Source organism: Rhinopithecus roxellana, chromosome 7, assembly GCF_007565055.1.
Source record: "Rhinopithecus roxellana isolate Shanxi Qingling chromosome 7, ASM756505v1, whole genome shotgun sequence".
Lineage (NCBI taxonomy): Eukaryota > Metazoa > Chordata > Mammalia > Primates > Cercopithecidae > Rhinopithecus > Rhinopithecus roxellana.
The window spans coordinates 56,077,833-56,097,042 of NC_044555.1; the positions used below are offsets into that span (position 1 = coordinate 56,077,833).

At 38.9% G+C, this 19,210-nt stretch overlaps 1 protein-coding gene and 1 non-coding gene across 6 annotated transcripts in view; one reads left to right on the plus strand and one right to left on the minus strand.

The window, feature by feature from the left end:
- The first annotated feature begins 10,933 nt into the window (after positions 1 to 10,933).
- Positions 10,934 to 19,210, plus strand: part of ARHGEF6 (Rac/Cdc42 guanine nucleotide exchange factor 6) — a 124,121-nt gene continuing 115,844 nt past the window's right edge. For 3 of the 5 annotated variants that reach the window (XM_030933729.1, XM_030933731.1, XM_030933732.1), the window contains exons 1-2: positions 11,072 to 11,558; positions 12,785 to 12,868. In XM_030933729.1, the coding sequence (XP_030789589.1) occupies positions 11,394 to 11,558; positions 12,785 to 12,868 (249 nt within the window). In that variant the 5' untranslated portion in view covers positions 11,072 to 11,393. Of the gene's footprint in view, positions 11,559 to 12,784; positions 12,869 to 19,210 lie in introns of all 5 variants that reach the window. The other 2 variants (XM_030933730.1, XM_030933733.1) reach the window with 2 other exon arrangements.
- Positions 18,128 to 18,234, minus strand: LOC115898850. The gene has a single exon (XR_004058513.1). It is a non-coding gene; the product is annotated as a U6 spliceosomal RNA (small nuclear RNA).

The following is a 19,210-nucleotide window of genomic DNA, read 5'->3' on the forward strand; positions in this document are numbered from 1 at the left end:
TTTACGAGGCCAACATCATCCTGATACCAAAGCCTGGCAGACACACAACAAAAAAAGATAATTTTAGACCAATATCCCTGATGAACATTGACGCAAAAATCCTCAATAAAATACTGGCAAACCGGATTCAGCAGCACATCAAAAAGCTTATCCACCATGATCAAGTGGGCTTCAACCCTCGGATGCAAGGCTAGTTCAACATACGCAAATCAATAAACGTAATCCAGCATGTAAACAGAACCAAAGACAAAAACCACATGATTATCTCAATAGATGCAGAAAAGACCTTTGACAAAATTCAACAGCCCTTCATGCTAAAAACTCTCAATAAATTCGGTATTGATGGAACGTATCTCAAAATAGTAAGAGCTATTTATGACAAACCCACAGCCAATATCACACTGAATGGGCAAAAACTGGAAGCATTCCCTTTGAAAACTGGCATAAGACAGGGATGCCCTCTCTCACTACTCCTATTCAACATAGTGTTGGAAGTTCTGGCCAGGACAATCAGGCAAGAGAAAGAAATAAAGGGTATTCAATTAGGAAGAGAAGAAGTCAAATTGTCCCTGTTTGCAGATGACATGATTGTATATTTAGAAAACCCCATTGTCTCAGCCCCAAATCTCCTTAAGCTGATAAGCAACTTAAGGCAACTCATTTCTCATTGATTTTTCCATAACCACGCTTGTAGATTAGGTCATTTACTGACTTCAGCTTTGGGTACCCCCATGCAATATATGGTTTTACAATCATCAACATGTTAATTGAATCCTTGTTGAGCTTCTCAAAGGTTCCATTGAAGAAAGCAAAGAAGCTGCAACACCTTTCGGACCTTTGGGCTCAGAGCATTGCTACCTCTGATCCTGATGATAAATGCCAATTTGGGTTTGCAGGTACGTAGAAAGTTGCCAGCTTTTCTTGCCATCCTAGCTATTTTGATTTCAGCTTTGTACATTTGTCTATATTTCTTGTGACAGTGCTTCATTTTTTTCATACAAAAACTTCCTCCTTGCCTTTCAAAGCATCTTTTGAGCAAACTTCTTTCTCAGGCTCTGTGAGATTCCTCCACTTTTTCTTAAGGGTTTCTGGAACAGCAGGAAACTTCTCTTCGACACCCTATGGTTTCAGCCAGAAAAGAGCTAAATGTAATATTTTATACAATGCTTCTTTTTGTTTTGAGACGGAGCCTTGCTCTGTGGCCCAGGCCGGAGTGCAGTGGCATGTGATCTTGGCTCACTGCAACCTCTACCTCCCGGGTTCAAGTGATTCTCCTGCCTCAGCCTCCTGAGTAGCTGGGATTATGGGCATGGGCCACTATGCCCAGATAAGTTTTGTATTTTTAATAGAGACGGCATTTCACCATGTTGGCCAGGCTGGTCTTGAAATCCTGACCTCAGGTGATCTGCCTGCCTTCGTCTCCCAAAGTGCTGGGATTACAGGCGTGAGACACCGCGACCAGCCAAAATGCCCATTGACCCCGACGTGATAGGAACGATTTTTTTTCTTTTTCTAACTTCTATTTTAATAATAGGTTCAGCGAGTGCATGTGTAGGTTTGTTACATAGGTAAATTGCATGTCACAGGTGTTTGGTATACAGATTATTACCCCAGGTAATGAATATAGTACCCAACAGAATACCATTCTCAACATAGGCCCCGGCAAAAATTTCATGGTGAAGACTTCAAAAGTAATTGCAACAAAAACAAAAATTCACAAGTGAGATCTAATTAAACTAAAGAACCTCTGCACAGCAACTATCAACAGGGTAAACAGACAACCTACAGAATGGGAGAACATATTTGCAAACTATGCACATGTCAAAAGTCCTAATATCCAGAATTTATAAGGAATTTATATAATATTTTAAAATTTGAATTTGAAATTGATTATAGATTGGCTCTATGGGGTTATATAGATCATATATGGGCTCAGATATACAGTTGAAATGAATTGTCTTTTGCCTTTTTCTAGTGTTTCTATATTGGAGAAGTTGGTGTCAATTTTAAGAGACCCTACAATTTGTTTAGCATTATTAATAAATTTTTCTTAAATAGTACATTCAGTTTTTGTCAACTAATTTCCAACTTCTTTCAATGCTTTAAGGAGAACCTGTACTTGGATGATAAATAGCCTTTTCAATTGTGATGACATGCCAAAAACTGAGCTCCTGATACTCACCAAACTCGCTGTTCCTCAAAGAACTGAGAAAATAGGATGTTGAATTGATCGTGTACAGTCATATTGAAATCACCAATCTGAAATCCCTGAGTTCTTAAACTTAGAGTCTTTGAATTATAAAAATATTAAGATATCTGTGATTGTGAACAGCATTGCTTTTTTAAGGCTCTTGTGCAATGGACAACCTGAACCTCTTTTCTGCACAGAAAAGCGCATTACATACAGTGTGAGAGAACATGGATATTTAATGACATTTATTATGCATATTAGAATGGCGTCTGTGAGAGGAATAGTGTTTGTGAATGAAGGGAAAAAATGGGAGGAGAGTTTTTATATGTATGATAAACTGAGTGGTATGATCAATTTAACCTTCTGCATCTGGAGTTGAGGAAACATCTAATGAATATTCGGTAAAAAGAGCTGCGTTTCTAGTCCTTTTTTTTTTTTTTTTGAGACAGGGTCTCACTCTGTCACCCGGACTTGTTTTGACTCACTGCAACCTCCACCTCCTGGGTTAAAGACATTCTCCTGCCTCAGCCTCCCTAGTAGCTGGGATTACAGGCGTGAGCTGCCGTGACTGACCATTGTATTTTTTTTAAATAAGGACAATTAAGCATCTATTTTTACAAAGGGGATCAGACCATATGTGCTATTTTGCAATTTGCTTTTTAAACTTAGTATATTTTGGATATCTTTCCATGTCAGTACATGATTTATATCATTCTTTCTAGAAGCTGCTTAAGTATTTGATTTGATAGGTGCATTATAATTTAAATCAATGCTCCATTGATATTTGATTTTAAAAAAAGTATTTTGTGTATTTATTATTTTACGGCAGAATGCCCAACATAGAGCAATATTGCAAATATTCAACTGTGCAAAAATAGTATGTGGTGGTTTAGTACAAGTGGGACTACTTTAAAAAAAATACTGAAACAAAACTTGAGGGTACCATAAGAAACATTTAAACTAAGTGGTTTCTAGATCTGCTTAGCTTGAGATCTGTCCTCTGTAGACCTATAATGATGGTTGCTGCCCCCGACCATGATCAATATACAGAATAATCAGTTCCAATGATCAAATGTGATCACAGCGGGTCTCCTTCTCTATATCTTTCTACAGACATGTCTACAGACATGATCTGGCCTGGGTAAAAAGACAATGGAACTTTCTCAGTGGTTGAAAATAATAAGCATGGTACATATTCTCATGATTCTCTTGGTTCTCATTTCTAGTTAGATTGCACTTAGATGGCTTCTTCAGTTTGTCATAAAGAATGAGCATTCCACCAATGCCCCTGAGAACACTGGACTATGCATCTTTGTTAAAGGCTTTTCCACATTCATCTTTAAAATCTTCAACCCACAATATATGAAGGTTCCATTATGTATGATGTCAATTATTTGTGACCAGACTGCATCATCACCTACCCCATCATGGTATGGAGTAGGGAAGAGAACACGCTGGCCATCCAATTTGGTGATTTTACACAACAGTCTTCTATGCCTTTGAATTTTTTTCCCTTGGCAGGTTTCCCAATATTCGTTGCCCAATGGGTTCTGGCAAAACCTAAGGAGGAGGAAAAGCTGAAAATGACTCCTGATGTACCACCAGAGGCCAGATTGTCAGCAAAATGCCTCCAGAACCCAAGTTGCCCCTCCAGAAGAAAAGTATTCACTTCTTCTTGGGAAAGCAGACTATATAATCCTCTATGCCTTTGTACTGTTTGTCAGAGGCAATATTTTTACACACACATTGTATCTCTGGCATTGTGAGACCACTGGGCGTCTTTCATTTCAAGAATATTATATAAATGAAATCATACAGCGTCTAACTTTTTGAGACTGGCTTTTTTTACTCAGCATAATTCCCTTGTGATCCATCTGAGTTGTTGCATATATCAATAGTTTATTCCTTTTTAGTCCTGAGTAGTATGCCATGATATGCATGTACCACAGTTTGTTTAACCATTTAACTATTGAAAAGCTATTGTACATTATGTAAAGTGTACAATTCAATGGCTTTACTTGTATTCATAGAATTGTCCAACCATCACCAAATCAATTTTAGAACATTCTTGTTATTGCTCCCCTTCCCCCTTAAAACCCTCATACCTATGAGTGATAACTTATTTCCTCTCAACACTCACCCCAGTCCTAGGCAACTGCTGTTCTACTTTTATGTCATTAGGGGTTTGCCTATTCTGAATATTTCATATAAGTGGAATCATACAATATATTATCTTTTGTGTCTGACTTCCTTCATGTAGCATGTTTTCGAGGTTCATTCAAGATGTAGCATGTATCCGTACATCATTAATTTTTTATGACCAATATTCCATTATAACATTTTATTTATCAATTTATCAGGTGATGGACATTTGAGTTGTTTTCAATTTTTGCTGTTATGAATAATGCTGCTGTGAGTACTTGTATATAAGTTTTTGTGTGGATATATGTTTTCATTTCTCTTGGAGTGGAATAACTGGGCCATATGGTAACTATGTTTAACATTTTGAGGAACTGCAAACTGTTTTCCACAGCAGCCCCATCACTTTACACTCTCACTAGCATTGTATGAGGATTTCAGTTTCTCCACATTCTTGCCAACGCTAGTTATTGTCTGTCTTTTTTATTATTGCCATCCTAATGGGTATGAAATGGAATCCCATTGTGGTTTTGATTTGCATTTCTCTGATTGCTAAAGATGTTGAGCATCTTTTCATGTGCCTATTGGCTATTTGTACATCTTCTTTGTAGAAATGTCTACTCAGGCCGAGGCAGGCGGATCACAAGGTCGGGAGATCAAGACTATCCTGGCTAACATGGTGAAACCCCATCTCTACTAAAAATACAAAAAAAAAAAAAAAAAAGTAGCCAGGCATGGTCGTGGGCGCCTGTAGTCCTAGCTACTCGGGAGGCTGAGGCAGGAGAATGGCGTGAACCCGGGAGGTGGAGTTTGCAGTGAGCTGAGATAGTGTCACTGCACTCCAGCCTGGGCGACAGAGTGAGACTCCGTCTCAAAAAAAAAAAAAAAAAAAAAAAAATCAAAAAACAAAACAAAACCACCACCACCACCACCACCACCACCACCACCACCACCAACAAAAAACCCCAAGAAATGTCTACTCAATTTTTATCCATTATACTTATTTGTCTTTTTATTATTATTTAGTTATAAGAGTTCTTTATATATTCTAGATACAAGTCCCTTATCAGATATATGATTTCCAAATATTTTCCTTCCATTCTGTGGGTTGTCTTTTCACTTTCTTGACGGTGTCCTTTTGATATGGTTTGGCTGTGTCCCCACCCAAATCTCATCTTGAATTGTAGTTCCCATAATCCCCACATATCATGGGAGGGACCTGGTGGGAGGTAACTGAATCATGGGGGCAGTTACTCCCATGCTGCTGTTCTTGTGATAGTGAGTGAGTTCTCACGAGATCTGATGATTTTATAAGGGGCTTTTCACCCTTTTGTTTGGCACTTCTTGCTGCCATCGTGTGAAGAAGGACATGTTCAGTTCCCCTTCTGCCATGATTGTTGGTTTCCTGAGGCCTCCCCAACCACGCTGAACTGTGAGGCAATTAAACCTTTCCTTCATAAGTTACCCAGTGTTGAATATGTCTTTATTAGCAGCATGAGAATGGATAAATACACCTTTGAAGCACAAAAATTTTAATTTTAGTGAAGACCAATTTATCAATTTTTTTCTTCTGTTGCTTGTTGTGTTGGTGTTATATCTAAGAAACCATTGCCTAAGCCAAGTTCACATAAATAGTCATTCTGAACTATGAGGTGACAAGCTAAGTATGGCAAGGAAGCAGGAGAGTAGAATCCTGGGTCTCTGATGACTGCATTTTAGGCTTGGAAAGCCAAATTCTACATTTATTTTATACAAGAGTGAGATAAAGTATTTCATTTTTAAAAATTAAGACCCTCTGTTCCTTAAAAGACACCATAAAATGAAAAACAAAGATATAAGAAGATATTTGCAAACACATATAAATGACATAAATTTCATATCTTTAATGTACAGCAAACTTTCACAAACCAATAACAAAAAGACAAACAACCCAATAGAAAAATGGGCAGTAGGAAGGAGTATCTCACAGAAGAGGAAACATATATGGCCAATAAGCATATTAAATGCTCAACCTCATTAGTAATCATAGAAATGTAAATTTCATACCCACGAAATAACAAAATTTTAAGTCTGAAATATCAAGTGTTACCTATGACATGGAGCAATGGGAAATCATACCCTGCTTGTGGGAATGTAAATTTGTATAATCATTTTAGAAAAAAAATGATTTGGAGATACCTATGAGGTCAAGGAATTGTAGTGGGACTAACAAGCAAGCTGGAAAGATGGTAGTTTTTTTAGAAAATGTAATGTTGGGCCAGGCGCGGTGGCTCATGCCTGTGGTCCCAGCACTTTGGGAGGCTGAGTCAGGTGGATCATGAGGTCAGGAGTTCGAGACCAGCTTGACCAACATGGTGAAACTCTGTCTCTACTAAAAATGCAAAAAAAATTGGCCAGGCCTGGTGGTGTGTGCCTGTGGTCCCAGCTGCTCAGGAGGCTGGGGCAGGAGAATCGCTTGAACCTGGGAGGTGGAGGTTGCAGTGAGCCAAGATGGCGCCACTGCACTCCAGCCTGGGTGACAGAGCGAGACTCTGTCTTGAAAAAAAAAAAAAAGTAATGTTGGAATTCATGACTTAGGAGACAGAGAAATTTGTGTGATAAAAAAGTACAAGGTGTAACCTTCCAAGAGGTTAGCTAAAGTGGAGAGGAAGTATACATTTAAGATAATAAGATGTATCAGTTGGTGTCCAATCAGAGCATAGACACTACATAGTAATTTTTTTTTTTTTTCTCGAGACGGAGTCTGGCTCTTGTCACCCAGGTTGGAGTGCAATGGCACGATCTTGGCTCACTGCAAACTCTGCCTCCCGGGTTCAAGTGATTCTCCTGCCTCAGCCTCCAGAGTAGCTGGGATTACAGATGCCCCACATGCTTGGCTAATTTTTGTATTTTTATTAGAGACTGGGTTTCACCATGTTGGCCAAGCTGGTCTTGAAGTCCTGACCTCAGGTGATCCACCCACCTTGGCCTCCCAAAGTACTGGGATTACAGGTGTGAACCACCGTGCCCAGCCTATTACATAGTAATTTTAACAAGAAAAGTTTAACATAAAGAATTAACAATAACAGGGGATTGGAGTATTGAAGGATTGGCTCGTAATAAGTGAAGGAAACTCTGAAAAATATGGGATAGCAGATATAAATAGCAGACAATATAAAAATAATGTGTAATGGCTGATACCTCTAGAACTGTGATAGCCCTCCTCTCCACCCAAGGCTGAGATCCAGGCTTTATTGGAGAAGTTGCTCTGGTGCTGAGTTGGTGGAACTTATTGGACGTATATTCTCTGGAACTTGCTGAAATATACCCCTCTACGGTGCTGGTTCACATGGAAGGTGTCTCATCAGAGATGCTTTGCTGCCTAAACACTCAAGGGTAGTGCCTGGGGAGGCTGCTACCTGCTGTTTGTTGGAAAAACCAGTGCTGCAGTAGGTAGACAATAGGAAAGCTGGGAGCTCAGCAGGAGCTTGTGGAGTGAGCACACAGAAAACAGGAAGTAAAACCCCTTCTTCCTGCAATGTCTCTCCACCACTGCCTATTGATAAAACTTCATATCATGCCAGCTGGCAAAGTCAAAAATATTTCAAGGCCCCAGGTCCATTTTCACAGAATAGGCATAAAGGGGAAATGAGAGGTAATAAATTGATTACAGGTTGAGAAGGTCAAGGAACTGAGAGGTCATGATGTTGGATTGTTGTTCTTGTGGATATTGAAATGACCCAAGTGTTGGCAGAAATTAGAATGGGGTAGAAGGTTAGAGACCAATAAACTCATTTCTCTAAGTGTGACCTTGGTCTATCTGCATCAGAATCAAGTGGGATACTTTGAAAACACAGATTCCTTTATCCTACTGCAGATCTTCTGAACTAGAGTATCTGGGAAGAGAGCTCACAAATATTCTTTTTAAATAAGTGCCTTAGTAGATTTGAAATGAAAGAGAATCGGTTAGTGACATTTTAAACACAAAAAACTAAATAGTAAAACAGGTACCAGTGTACCCAGCATTCAGTCTTAACAAATGTTCACATTTGCCTTATTTCCTGAAGATCTTTTGATTTTTCATGAAATGTTACCTATTTTAGCTTACGTTCCATGCTTACCTTCCTTTCTCCTTCATGCCTCACAGGAGATGATCATATGAACATTGTTTTCTGTCAATCACTGCTTTAGGCAATAGAGAGCCTTTGAGGGTTTTTGAACAGGGGTATTAACACTAGAGGTGTTTTTGGAAAATCAACCCAAATGTGCCTTGTTAGAGAGTTCATTAGGATGAGAGGATGGAAGTGGGAAAGCCCTTGAAGAGGCAGGTTCAGTGGCCCAGAGGGTGTGGTACCGAGGATCTGAGGTAGGGTGAGAGATCTTTGCTTTTTTTTCTCATGCTCTTGTGTGAAGCCTGCTCTTTGTGTTGCTGTGACCCCAGTCTTTGAATTCCCCCTCTCCCCACATTCCCTCAGTTCTTCAGCTCCTTTCTATCTTCATTTGAGTCCCTAACCAGCCTGGGTTTCGTGGGTACCCATTTCACCTATATGCTTGCCACTGCCCTGGAATTCCTAGATTTGTTGACATTTTAGCACACCAACTGTAACTTCCAATCTTTATATAAACAGAACTTGTTCTTTTGCCTTGAGGCAGTGGCCTTGCCATTCTGATATACTTTATTACTCATAGTAATATTTGCTATAGTGAGTGTCCAAAACGAGGCCGAGTTTTATCCAGATGACCTTGGTGAACTCAAGCCTGTTTTGGAGGAGGCTGGGTTCACAAAATTTACTCAGGCTTTGTTCTTCATCAGAAGATGTAAGTGATACCTCAATAATACTGCCAGATTTTGTTTGTCTGTAGAATAAAATTTTGATGAGCAATTGTGAAAACTGTTCAGATGACATATAAAAATGTGTTTAAGTTCGTCAGATTTGAGAATTTTATTTATCAACAAATGGATTCTGTTTTTATTTCCATTATATAGATTTGGCCATGGGTCAACGTCAGTGAAAACTTTTGATTGACTATACTTATTTTGCTTAAGTCACAAGTACATCAAACAAACCTTGTTATAGAACTATGGACAGACACAATAACATGAATGAGTCTGAAAATGATGATGTTGAGTTAAAGAAGCCAGGAAAAGGATAGTACCATACTGTGTACTTCCATTTATATAAGATTCTTGAAAATGCAAACTAATCTATAGACACTGAAGATAGATTGGTGGTTGCCTGGGATTTGGAGACAAAGGGGAAAGAAAGAATTGAAAGGGCACAAGGAAGATTTTGGGGGTGATGGAAAGGTTTATCTGGATTGCATTTGTGTGATTGTATCAAAGATGTATGTATATGTCAAAATTCATTAAATCATATATATGCAGTTCCTTATGTGTCAGTTACAGCTTAATAAAATGGTAAAAATCATTAACGAGAAAAAATATTTGTTTTAAGTCATTTAAACTAACCAACAAACAAAAAATCCTTGCTATAATCAGCTACTGTCTATATCAGGGACGCCATCTGAATACATTCATTTATTCATTCATTCATTCAACATTTTTTAACATCTACCATGTAGAATAAAACAAACAAGACCCCGAGTTTAGGAAGCTTACATTCTGGTGGAGGAGTCAGATCATCATATCAACAAGTGATAATAGTAAAGTGTGACAAGTGTCCTGACAGAGCAAGAAAGGGCAGCTTTGAAAATGTTTAGTAGGGTTATCTAAGCTGATTCTTTGGTAGTAGATGCCTGAAGCTGTGTTGAAAAGAATTCTGAGGCTTAGCAGGAAAGAGCTATAAATGATCTGATGTCTCCCATGCTTGAGGAGAGGTAATCATGGTAAGTGCCACACATTTGCCAACAAAGAGTTATACTATTAAAGTTGGCCTTATCATAAATTTCCCAATAGTATGCCCATTTCAAGTGGTTCTGAAAATGTTTGAGAATGATGAAGATCTTTTGTTATAGACTGTTTTTTTTTTTTTTTTTTTCAGAGCAGTATTTTGAGTGCAAAGTGTTTTTTTGTTGGGGAAATATGAATCTTCCACATTGTAGTGTAGATAGAGGACAAGTGCTCTTTTGTTCTCAAACATTCTATTTTTTCAAATGTATTTTACCCACTATGTGACTGAGTCTGAGCCTTTGCTTAGGGTGCTGCAGCTGGATTATGTAGTGGAACCAGGTCCAGAAAAAGAATTGCTAAAGAATGCAAGTAAACAGGATGTCAGATGTTATCCTTAGCCTATTTCCCTAAACATAGCTTTTTGGCTGCAAAGTAAAATGCCATTCTTCTAGCTTCTGCTTATACACAGTGATGGCTGACAGCAGGCACAATCTTCGTTTGCTTGGCACATTGTCACCATGCAACTCAACGTGTTTTGCAAGGAATCATCGTGACACACCATCTCTGGGAGATAGTATGAGGACATCCGGTTATTTCTTGGAAGAATTTTCTGCCTACCTTCTTTGAGCCCTGTTGTGCCAGCGTATCTCCCCATGAGGCTCAGATCTGTCTGACCTAAGAGCCAGTTGGCATCGTCCTCCTAACAGAAGCCAGATTTTCACTGGGGCTAGACTATTTATTGACAGTGTTTTCCCAGACTGGCCCATGAGTGTCTCATTTCCAAGGTCCCCTGAAGTGCTGGCTCACCTCTGTTTCCCAAAGCACTTGCTTGCTTGTCTCTCCTCCCTCCCCAGCATCCTTCTCACTTTCTTCCCTTATAACTTCTTGCACTCTGTGTGCGTGTGTGTGTGTGCGTGTGTGCATGTGTTTTTCTTCTTTTTTTGTCCTAATGAATTTGTTTTACAGGTTTTGAAAAGGAAAAACCAGTGTTATCCAGGATTGTTACATTAATTCTTATCTGTTTCCACATCTTGGACCGTGATCTCTGTGGTTTTAAAATCCCATATTTTGAGTGGGTTCCGCTGTTGTTTGAGAAAAGTTGGTTTAAACCTTTGCTCTGCAAGCACCCGAAGAGAACTCATAAAAAGGAAGACAACAGCAGATGCAATCGCGGATGTGGCTTAGTCCTTGCAGCTGCCCCAGAGTGCTGTTTGGAGTGTACCGTCCTCAGTAATGAATCCAGAAGAACAAATCGTGACATGGCTTATATCTTTGGGAGTTTTAGATTCCCCTAAAAAGACCATCTGTGATCCGGAGGAGTTTTTAAAGTCCTCGCTGAAAAATGGGGTAGTTCTGTGCAAACTGATCAACAGACTCATGCCTGGCTCTGTGGAAAAGGTAAGGGAAATTTGTAGTCTCTTTGGGATTGCTTATCACCAGAGAGCAGCAATCATGTAACTCTTGAGATTTTTCTATTTCCCAGGCCGTGGGAATCTCCTACTTTAATATTTTTCTAAGAGTTAGACATTCTTTCTTACTGTTTTTGTAGTTTGAAAATGTAAGAAAATGAAATGTTATTCTTTAGTAATTGGCCCCCAAATTGTAGTATAGGGAAAACCTGTGACACCACTGGCAATAGGGGACAAGGAGAACACTCATATCACAAGCTTGCTCTATCATGGAGATGCAAGTTACATCTCCTTGTGTACCGAGGACATGTTTTGAACTTGGGCTACTTATGAGTCTGTGGAAAAATAGAATGATTTATAACAGATCTTGGTGGTGTTTTTTTGGCAGTTTGACTAAAATCAGTGTAGATTTCCTTTTACAAAAATCCATTGAAGGAGAGAGTATATAGCAACTAAGAGAAATAATTCAAAATGTCACATAAAGTTTGTAAAAGCAATAGAAACCAGATATATGTTTCGAATGCAATGTGCGTTTAAAGTGAAACTAACTTTACTCTCTTTAAAACAATTCAAGATTTTTAATAGCTGGAAACCCGTGATCACACGAATAGATAATTTCTTAAGTAGGCACTTTAAGTAGCTTAAAGGTACCATTTTACATTTACTTTCTTAAGGTCATCATGGACTGTGAGTATATCACTTTTGCCTTCATGAACCAGTTTATATTTTTATTGAGCAAATAAATTTACTTATAGTTTCTTAAACTTGAGAGTGATTAAATAGTGATAAAATGTAAAGAAATGTGATCAAATATAGAGAACAGCCAAGGGGAAATATAATTTTATTAAATTATCAGGGGGAAGGAGGAGAGAGAGAGGTACCAGGGATTGCTTCCTTTCTTGAAAGCAAGAACTAAGCTCAAAAAACTGTCTTAGTCTCCCTAATTTGCCATCAGCACGCTGGAATAGAAGGCATGAGAGAAAGCTTGTAAGTAGACATGACTTGCCACTAAAGGTTTGGTGACATTTGAAACAAAGATCGGCCGTTTAGATTTTTGCATCACTTCCTTCAGTGGTTATTTCTCTTCCTGGATTGACAGCAGTGTTGCCCCACACCTTAAGAAGCCTGCTTTCTCTAGTTATCAGCAAATGGTGAATATACTTTGCTTGGCATGGGATGACAATCTCCAAGTGACATTTCACTGTGTTCCTCTAGTTTTGTCTAGATCCCCAAACTGAAGCTGACTGCATCAACAACATCAATGACTTTCTGAAAGGATGTGCAACCCTCCAAGTGGAAGTAAGCCTACCCCGGGTGCCTTCCCTGTTGTTATTGTTTTTTGCTCTGCTAATCAAGATTGGTAGTAAAAGTACTTGGTTTATTTTCACTGTCATTGGCCACTGAGTTAAACAGAGGTAGCAGACTGGTGGTCCCCAGTAATGGATTGCTAGTCTGTCTTTTCCAGAAACCAGTTCCAAGCAAAACAAAACAAAATCAAAACTCAAACAATGATGTCTTTTATATACAGCATCCAAGCCCTGTAAACAGGCTTCCAGTGACAGAGCTTGTGTGGGTGTGTTCCCCTACTAAGGGGGAACCAAAAGCAGGCCACTGACTGTTGGAGAGGGTCACTGTAATCCTCCCAAGTTGAGAAAAGAGGAAAGGCCGTTGTTACTCCTTCCCATTAACACTTTAGAACAGAGGCCTTGAAAAGCTGAGAGAACTTGGCTCTGAGGTAGAAATTGTGTAGTAAATTTTGTTGCATTATTTTATATTATATGGATCCCTACAGCGTGTACAGGAAGTGTTGCTGAAAGGGAGTTGATACTTCCACATGTGCATCAAGTTGCTTAACTTCTCTGTGCTTCATTATTTTTATCTGTAAAATGGACATGCTAATAGCCAACTCATGGGATTGCTTTAAGAATCAAATAAGGCTGGGCATGGTGGCTCATGCCTTTAATCCTAGGCCGAGGCAGAAGGATTGCTATAGCCCAGGAGTTCGAGACCAGCCTGGACAGTATGGTGAAATGGTGACTCTACAAAAATTACAAAATACAAAAATTAGCCAGGCATGGTGGCGTGTGCCTGTAGTCCCAGCTACTCAGGAGGCTGAGGTGGGAGGATTGCTTGAACCTGAGAGGCGGAGGTTGCAGTGAGCTGGGATCGCACCACTGCACTCCAGTCTGAGTGACAGAAAGAGACCCTGTCTCAAAAAAAAGAATCAAATAAGATACTGCATAATAATTTAGGGCCAAGAGCTCCAACCTCATAAGATCTATGAGATAATTTATGTACAGTCCTTAACATAGGGCCTTGGGACAGAAGAAGTACTCTATATTAATAGATTAGCTGTAGTCATACTATCTGTGGACAAATAGTTGTGGTTTAAGCATGGACTCTACTGCTAAACTTCTTGGGTTCAAATCTCAGTTCTCTCTTACTAGCAGCTTTGTGACCTTGGGCATGTTACTTAACTATGACTCTAGGCCTCAGTCTCCTGACCTACAAAATGGGAATAATAGTGGCACCTAACTCGTAGGATTCATGTGACCTTTTTTAAAAATATTATTTCAATAGTTTGAGGGGAACAGGTAGGTGGTGTTTGGTTACATGGATAAGTTACTTAGTGGTGATTTCTGAGATTTTGGTGCATCCATCACTTGAGCAGTGTACACTGTACCCAATGTAGAGTCTTTTATCCCTCACCCCACTCCCACCCTTCCCCCTGAGTCCCCAGAGTCCATTATATCATTCTTATGCTTTTGCATCCTCATAGCTTAGCTCCCCCTTATAAATGATAACATATGTTATTTGTTTTTCCATTCCTGAGTTACTTCCCTTAGAATAATGGTCTCCACCTCCATCCAGGTTGTTATGAATGCCATTATTTTGTTCCTTCTTATGGCTGAGTAGTATTCCATGGTGTGTGTGTGTGTGTGTGTGTGTGTGTGTGTGTGTATGTGTGTGTATGCATATATATATTACATTTTCTTTACTCGTTGGCTGATGGGCATTTAGGCTGGATCCGTAACTTTGCTATTGCAAATTGTGCTGCTATAAATATGTGTGTGCAAGTGTCTTTTTCATATAATGACTTATTTTCCTCTGGGTAGATGCTCAGTAGTAGGATTGCTGGATCAAATGGTAGTTCTACTTTTACTTCTTTAAGGAATCTTCATACTTAAGGTTTTCCATAGTGGTTGTACTAGTTTACATTTCCACCTGCAGTGTAGAATTGTTTCCTTTTCACCACATTCATGCCAACATCTAATATTTTTTAGTTTTTTAATTGTGGCCATTTCTGCAGGAGTGAGGTGATATCTCATTGTGGTTTTGATTTGCATTTCCGATGCTTAGTGATGTTGAGCATTTTTTCATATGTTTCTTGGCCATTTGTATATGTTCTTTGAGAATTGTCTATTCATGTCCTTAGTCCACTTTTTGATGGGATTATTATTATTATTATTATTGTTTTTTGAGACTGAGTCTCACTCTGTTGCCCAAGCTGGAGTGTAGTGGTGTGATCTTGGCTCACTGCAACCTCCACCTCCCCGGTTCCAGCGATTCTCCTGCCTCAGCCTCCTGAGTAGCTGGGATCACAGGCACCCGCCACCACACCTGGCTAATTTTTGTGTTGTTAGTAGAGACAGGGTTTCACCATGTTGGCCAGGCTGGTCTCAAACTCCTGACCTCAGGTGATCTGCCGATCTCAGTCTCCCAAAGTGCTGGGATTACAGGCATGAGCCACCATGCCCGGCCTATTTGTTTATTTTTATTATTTATTTATTTATTTTTGCTGATTTGTTTGAGTTCCTTGTTGATTTTGGATATTAGACCTGTGTCAGATGCATAGTTTGCGAATATTTTCTCCCACATTGTGAGTTTTCTGTTTGCTTTGCTGATTATTTCTTTTGCTGTGCAGAAACTTTTTAGTTTGATTAGGTCCCATCTATTTATCTTTGTTTTTGTTGCCTTTGTTTTTGAGTTCTTGGTCATGAACTCTTTGCCTAAGCCAATATCTAGAAGAGTTTTTCCAATGTTATCTTCTAGAATTTTTATGGTTTCAGGTCTTAGATTTAAGTCCTTTATCCATCTTGAGTTGATTTTTGTAGAGAGGTGAGAGATAAGAGATGAGGTGAGAGATAAGAGGTAAGGTGAGAGATGAGGATCCAGGTTCATTCTCCTACATGTGGCTTGCCAATTATCCCAGCACCGTTTGTTGATTAGGGTGTCGTCTCCCCCTTTATGTTTTTGTTTGCTTTGTCAAAGACCAGTTGGCTGTAAGTATTGGGCTTTATTTCTGGGTTCTCTATTCTGTCTCATTGGTTTATGTGCCTATTTTTATACCACTACCATGCTGTTTTGGTAACTACAGGCTTGTAGTATAGTTTGAAGTCGGGTCATGTGATGCTTCTAGATTTGTTCTTTTTGCTTAATCTTGCTTTGGCTATGTGTGTTCTTTTTGGGTTTCATATGAATTTTAGGATTGTTTTTTCTAGTTCTGTCAAGAATGATTATGGGATTTTGATGGGAATTGCATTGAATTTGTAGATTGTTTTTAGCAGTATGGTCTTTTTCACAATGTTGATTCTACCCATCCATGAGCATGGGATGTGTTTCCATTTGTTTGTGTCATCTATGATTTCTTTCAGCAGTGTTTTGTAGTTTTCCTTGTAGAGATTTTTTCACCTCCTAGGTTAGGTATATGCCTAAGTATATTCTTTTTTTTGCAGCTGTTGTAAAAGTGGTTGAGTTCTTGATTTGATTCTCAGCTTGGTTGCTGTTGGTGTATAGTAGTGTTACTGACATATTGATTTTGTATCCTGAAACTTTACTGAATTCATTTTTCAGATCTAGGAGCTTTCTGGATGTGTCTTTAAGATTTTCTAGGTATACAATCATATCATCAGCAAACAGTGAGAGTTTGACTTCCTCTTTACCGATTTGGATGCCCCTTATTTCTTTCTTTTGTCTGATTGCTCTGGCTAGGACTTCCAGGACTATGTTGAACAGAAATGGTGAAAGGGGGCATCCTTATCTAGTTCCAGTTCTCAGGAAGAATGTTCTCATATTTTCCCTGTTCAATATAATGTTGGCTGTGGGTTTGTCATAGATGGCTTTTATTACCTTAAGGTATGTCCCTTCTATGCTGATTTTGTGGAGGGTTTTAATCATAAAAGGATGCTGGATTTTGTCAAATGCTTTTTCTGCATCTATTGAGATGTGATTTTTGTTTTTAATTCTGTTTATGTGGTGTATCACATTTATTTACTTGCATGTGTTAAACCAAACCTGCATCCCTGGTATGAAACCCATTTGATCATTGTGTATTATCTTTTTGATATGCTATTGGATTCAGTTAGCTAGTATTTTGTTGAGAATTTTTACATCTGTGTTCATCAGGTGTACCGGTCTGTAGTTTACTTTTTTGTTATGTCCTCTTCTGGTTTTGGTCTGAGGGTAATACTGGCTTCATAGAATGATTTAGGGAGAATTCTCTCTTTCTCTGTCTTTTGGAATAGTTTTAGTAGGATTGGTACCAATTTTTCTTTGAATGTCCAATAGAATCATGTGACATTTCAATGAATTCAAATATATGAAAAGGCCCCAGAAGAGTGCCCGGAATGTAGTAAGTATTCTCGGCGTGGTAGATATTATTATTAGCAATACTAGTAGCTTTGCCCCAGATAAACTTTGCTTCCTTCACCATTTTTCCTAAAGTTAGCCTTAGGACCAGGTTATATCTGACTCAAAATATTTTATTCCATTTTCCCCTATTGCCCAGTTTGCACCCTCTCTCTCAATCTCTGTTTCTTTCTCTCTCGCTGTTTATGTGTGGGTCTGAGTCTGTGACTTTTGAGGTTGGTGTGATGGGCGACCACTTTATATCCCTTATAGAATAATGTCTACTATGGAATTTTCTCTTTTTCTATTATGGTCCAGACTTCAGGAAATTTTAAATTTTTCTTTAATAAATACTATGATATTTTCCTTTTTTTTTTTTTTTTTTTTTTTTTTTTTGTGAGACAGAGTTTTGCTCTGTCACCCAGTCTGGAGTGCAGTGGTTTCATCTCCGCTCACAGCAACCTCTGCCTCCTGGGCTCAAGCGATTCTTGTGCCTCAGCCTCTCAAGTAGCTGGGATTACAGGCATATACCCGGCTAATTTTTGTATTTTTAGTAGAGACAGAGTTTCACCATGTTAGCCGGGCTGATCTCAAGCTCCTGACCTCAAGTGATCTGCCTGCCTCGGCCTCCCAAAATGCTGGGATTACAGGCATGAGCCACTGCACCTGGCCAATACTATGGTATTTTTTTTTTTTCAAATAAAAACATGGTGAAGTTGCCAATGATTTCTGCATTCTAAAGCTGCCAGAAGGTTTGCCGGGCTTCTTTGCAGTTCTAAGAATACTGGATGATACAGAAATACCTTCCAGGTTAGGCATTGTTCAGGATTTTTCTGATAACTAACGCTTACTCCTTTAAGCACCAATGCTTAAAATATTCTTCCACTTTGAATAGAAATATTTTTTCAAAGTTATGTTTATTACTTTTATTTTTTTATGGGACACTTCAAAAATTTTTGTGTTATTCTTGTGCAGGAGCCATACAAATATTCTCTATCTCATTCCAATTTTAGTATATGGGCTGCTGAAGTGAGCACAAGATAGAAATATTTCTAAAATGTATGTCTTAATTTTCTCTCTTCTTAAATAAGAGACACTGGAAACATTTTTATCTCTTTTTGATAATTCTTGCTGACCTGAACATTATATGAATATTGTAACGAGGCAATATCTGGCATCGTGGTTAAGCACATGCCTTCTCTAGTTTGACAGACCTAGATTAGAATCTTGGCTTGGTCAATTACTGGCTGCATAACTCTGGGAAAGTTACTTGACCTCTCTATGCTCCTTTTTCCTTATCTGTATAATGGAGACATTAATAATATCTGCTGTATATGATTGTTTTAAGGATCAAATGAGATAATACATCCAAGGCACTTAATATAGCACTGCACATAAGGCATGCACAATAGCTGTTTTCTGTGGTGTTATTACTAGGTAATGTTCTTTGCATTGCTGTGTGCAAAATTATTCTTGTAAGGGATATATAGGAGCCATATCAAGGCACTCCTAGAAACCAGAAAGAAGACTAATAATCAGTACATAAGGAATGAGACCGAAAGCTGAGCTGGGGAGCATAAAGCAGCCAAGAAGACTCATCATCTTGTCTCAAGCTTCCAGGTAGCTGGAAGACAGACCTAAACATAAATATGTGCAAATGTCACTGGATAGAGTCTCTCTCAGGCCCAAAGTGCCTGGCACAGTGCCTGGCATAGGACATACCTAATAGATTTTTGTTGTCTCTATAAAACTGTAGATGTACAAAAAGCAAGAAGAGCAGGACTTGATTGTTGCTTAGAACACACTATTATTTATCTAAAGAAAAAATACTGACTTGAAATTGTCAGCTTGGAAATGCAGAAAAATGGAGCCACAGATGCAGCACCATACCGACAAATTGAGTATTGGGCTCTGAGGCATGGTGACCACATTAAAAAAGCTGTTGCCTTCTGGTCCTCTGGGTGGCCAGTTGGCTTCTCCAAGTGACCTCCATCTGTGTGTTCTCATATGGCT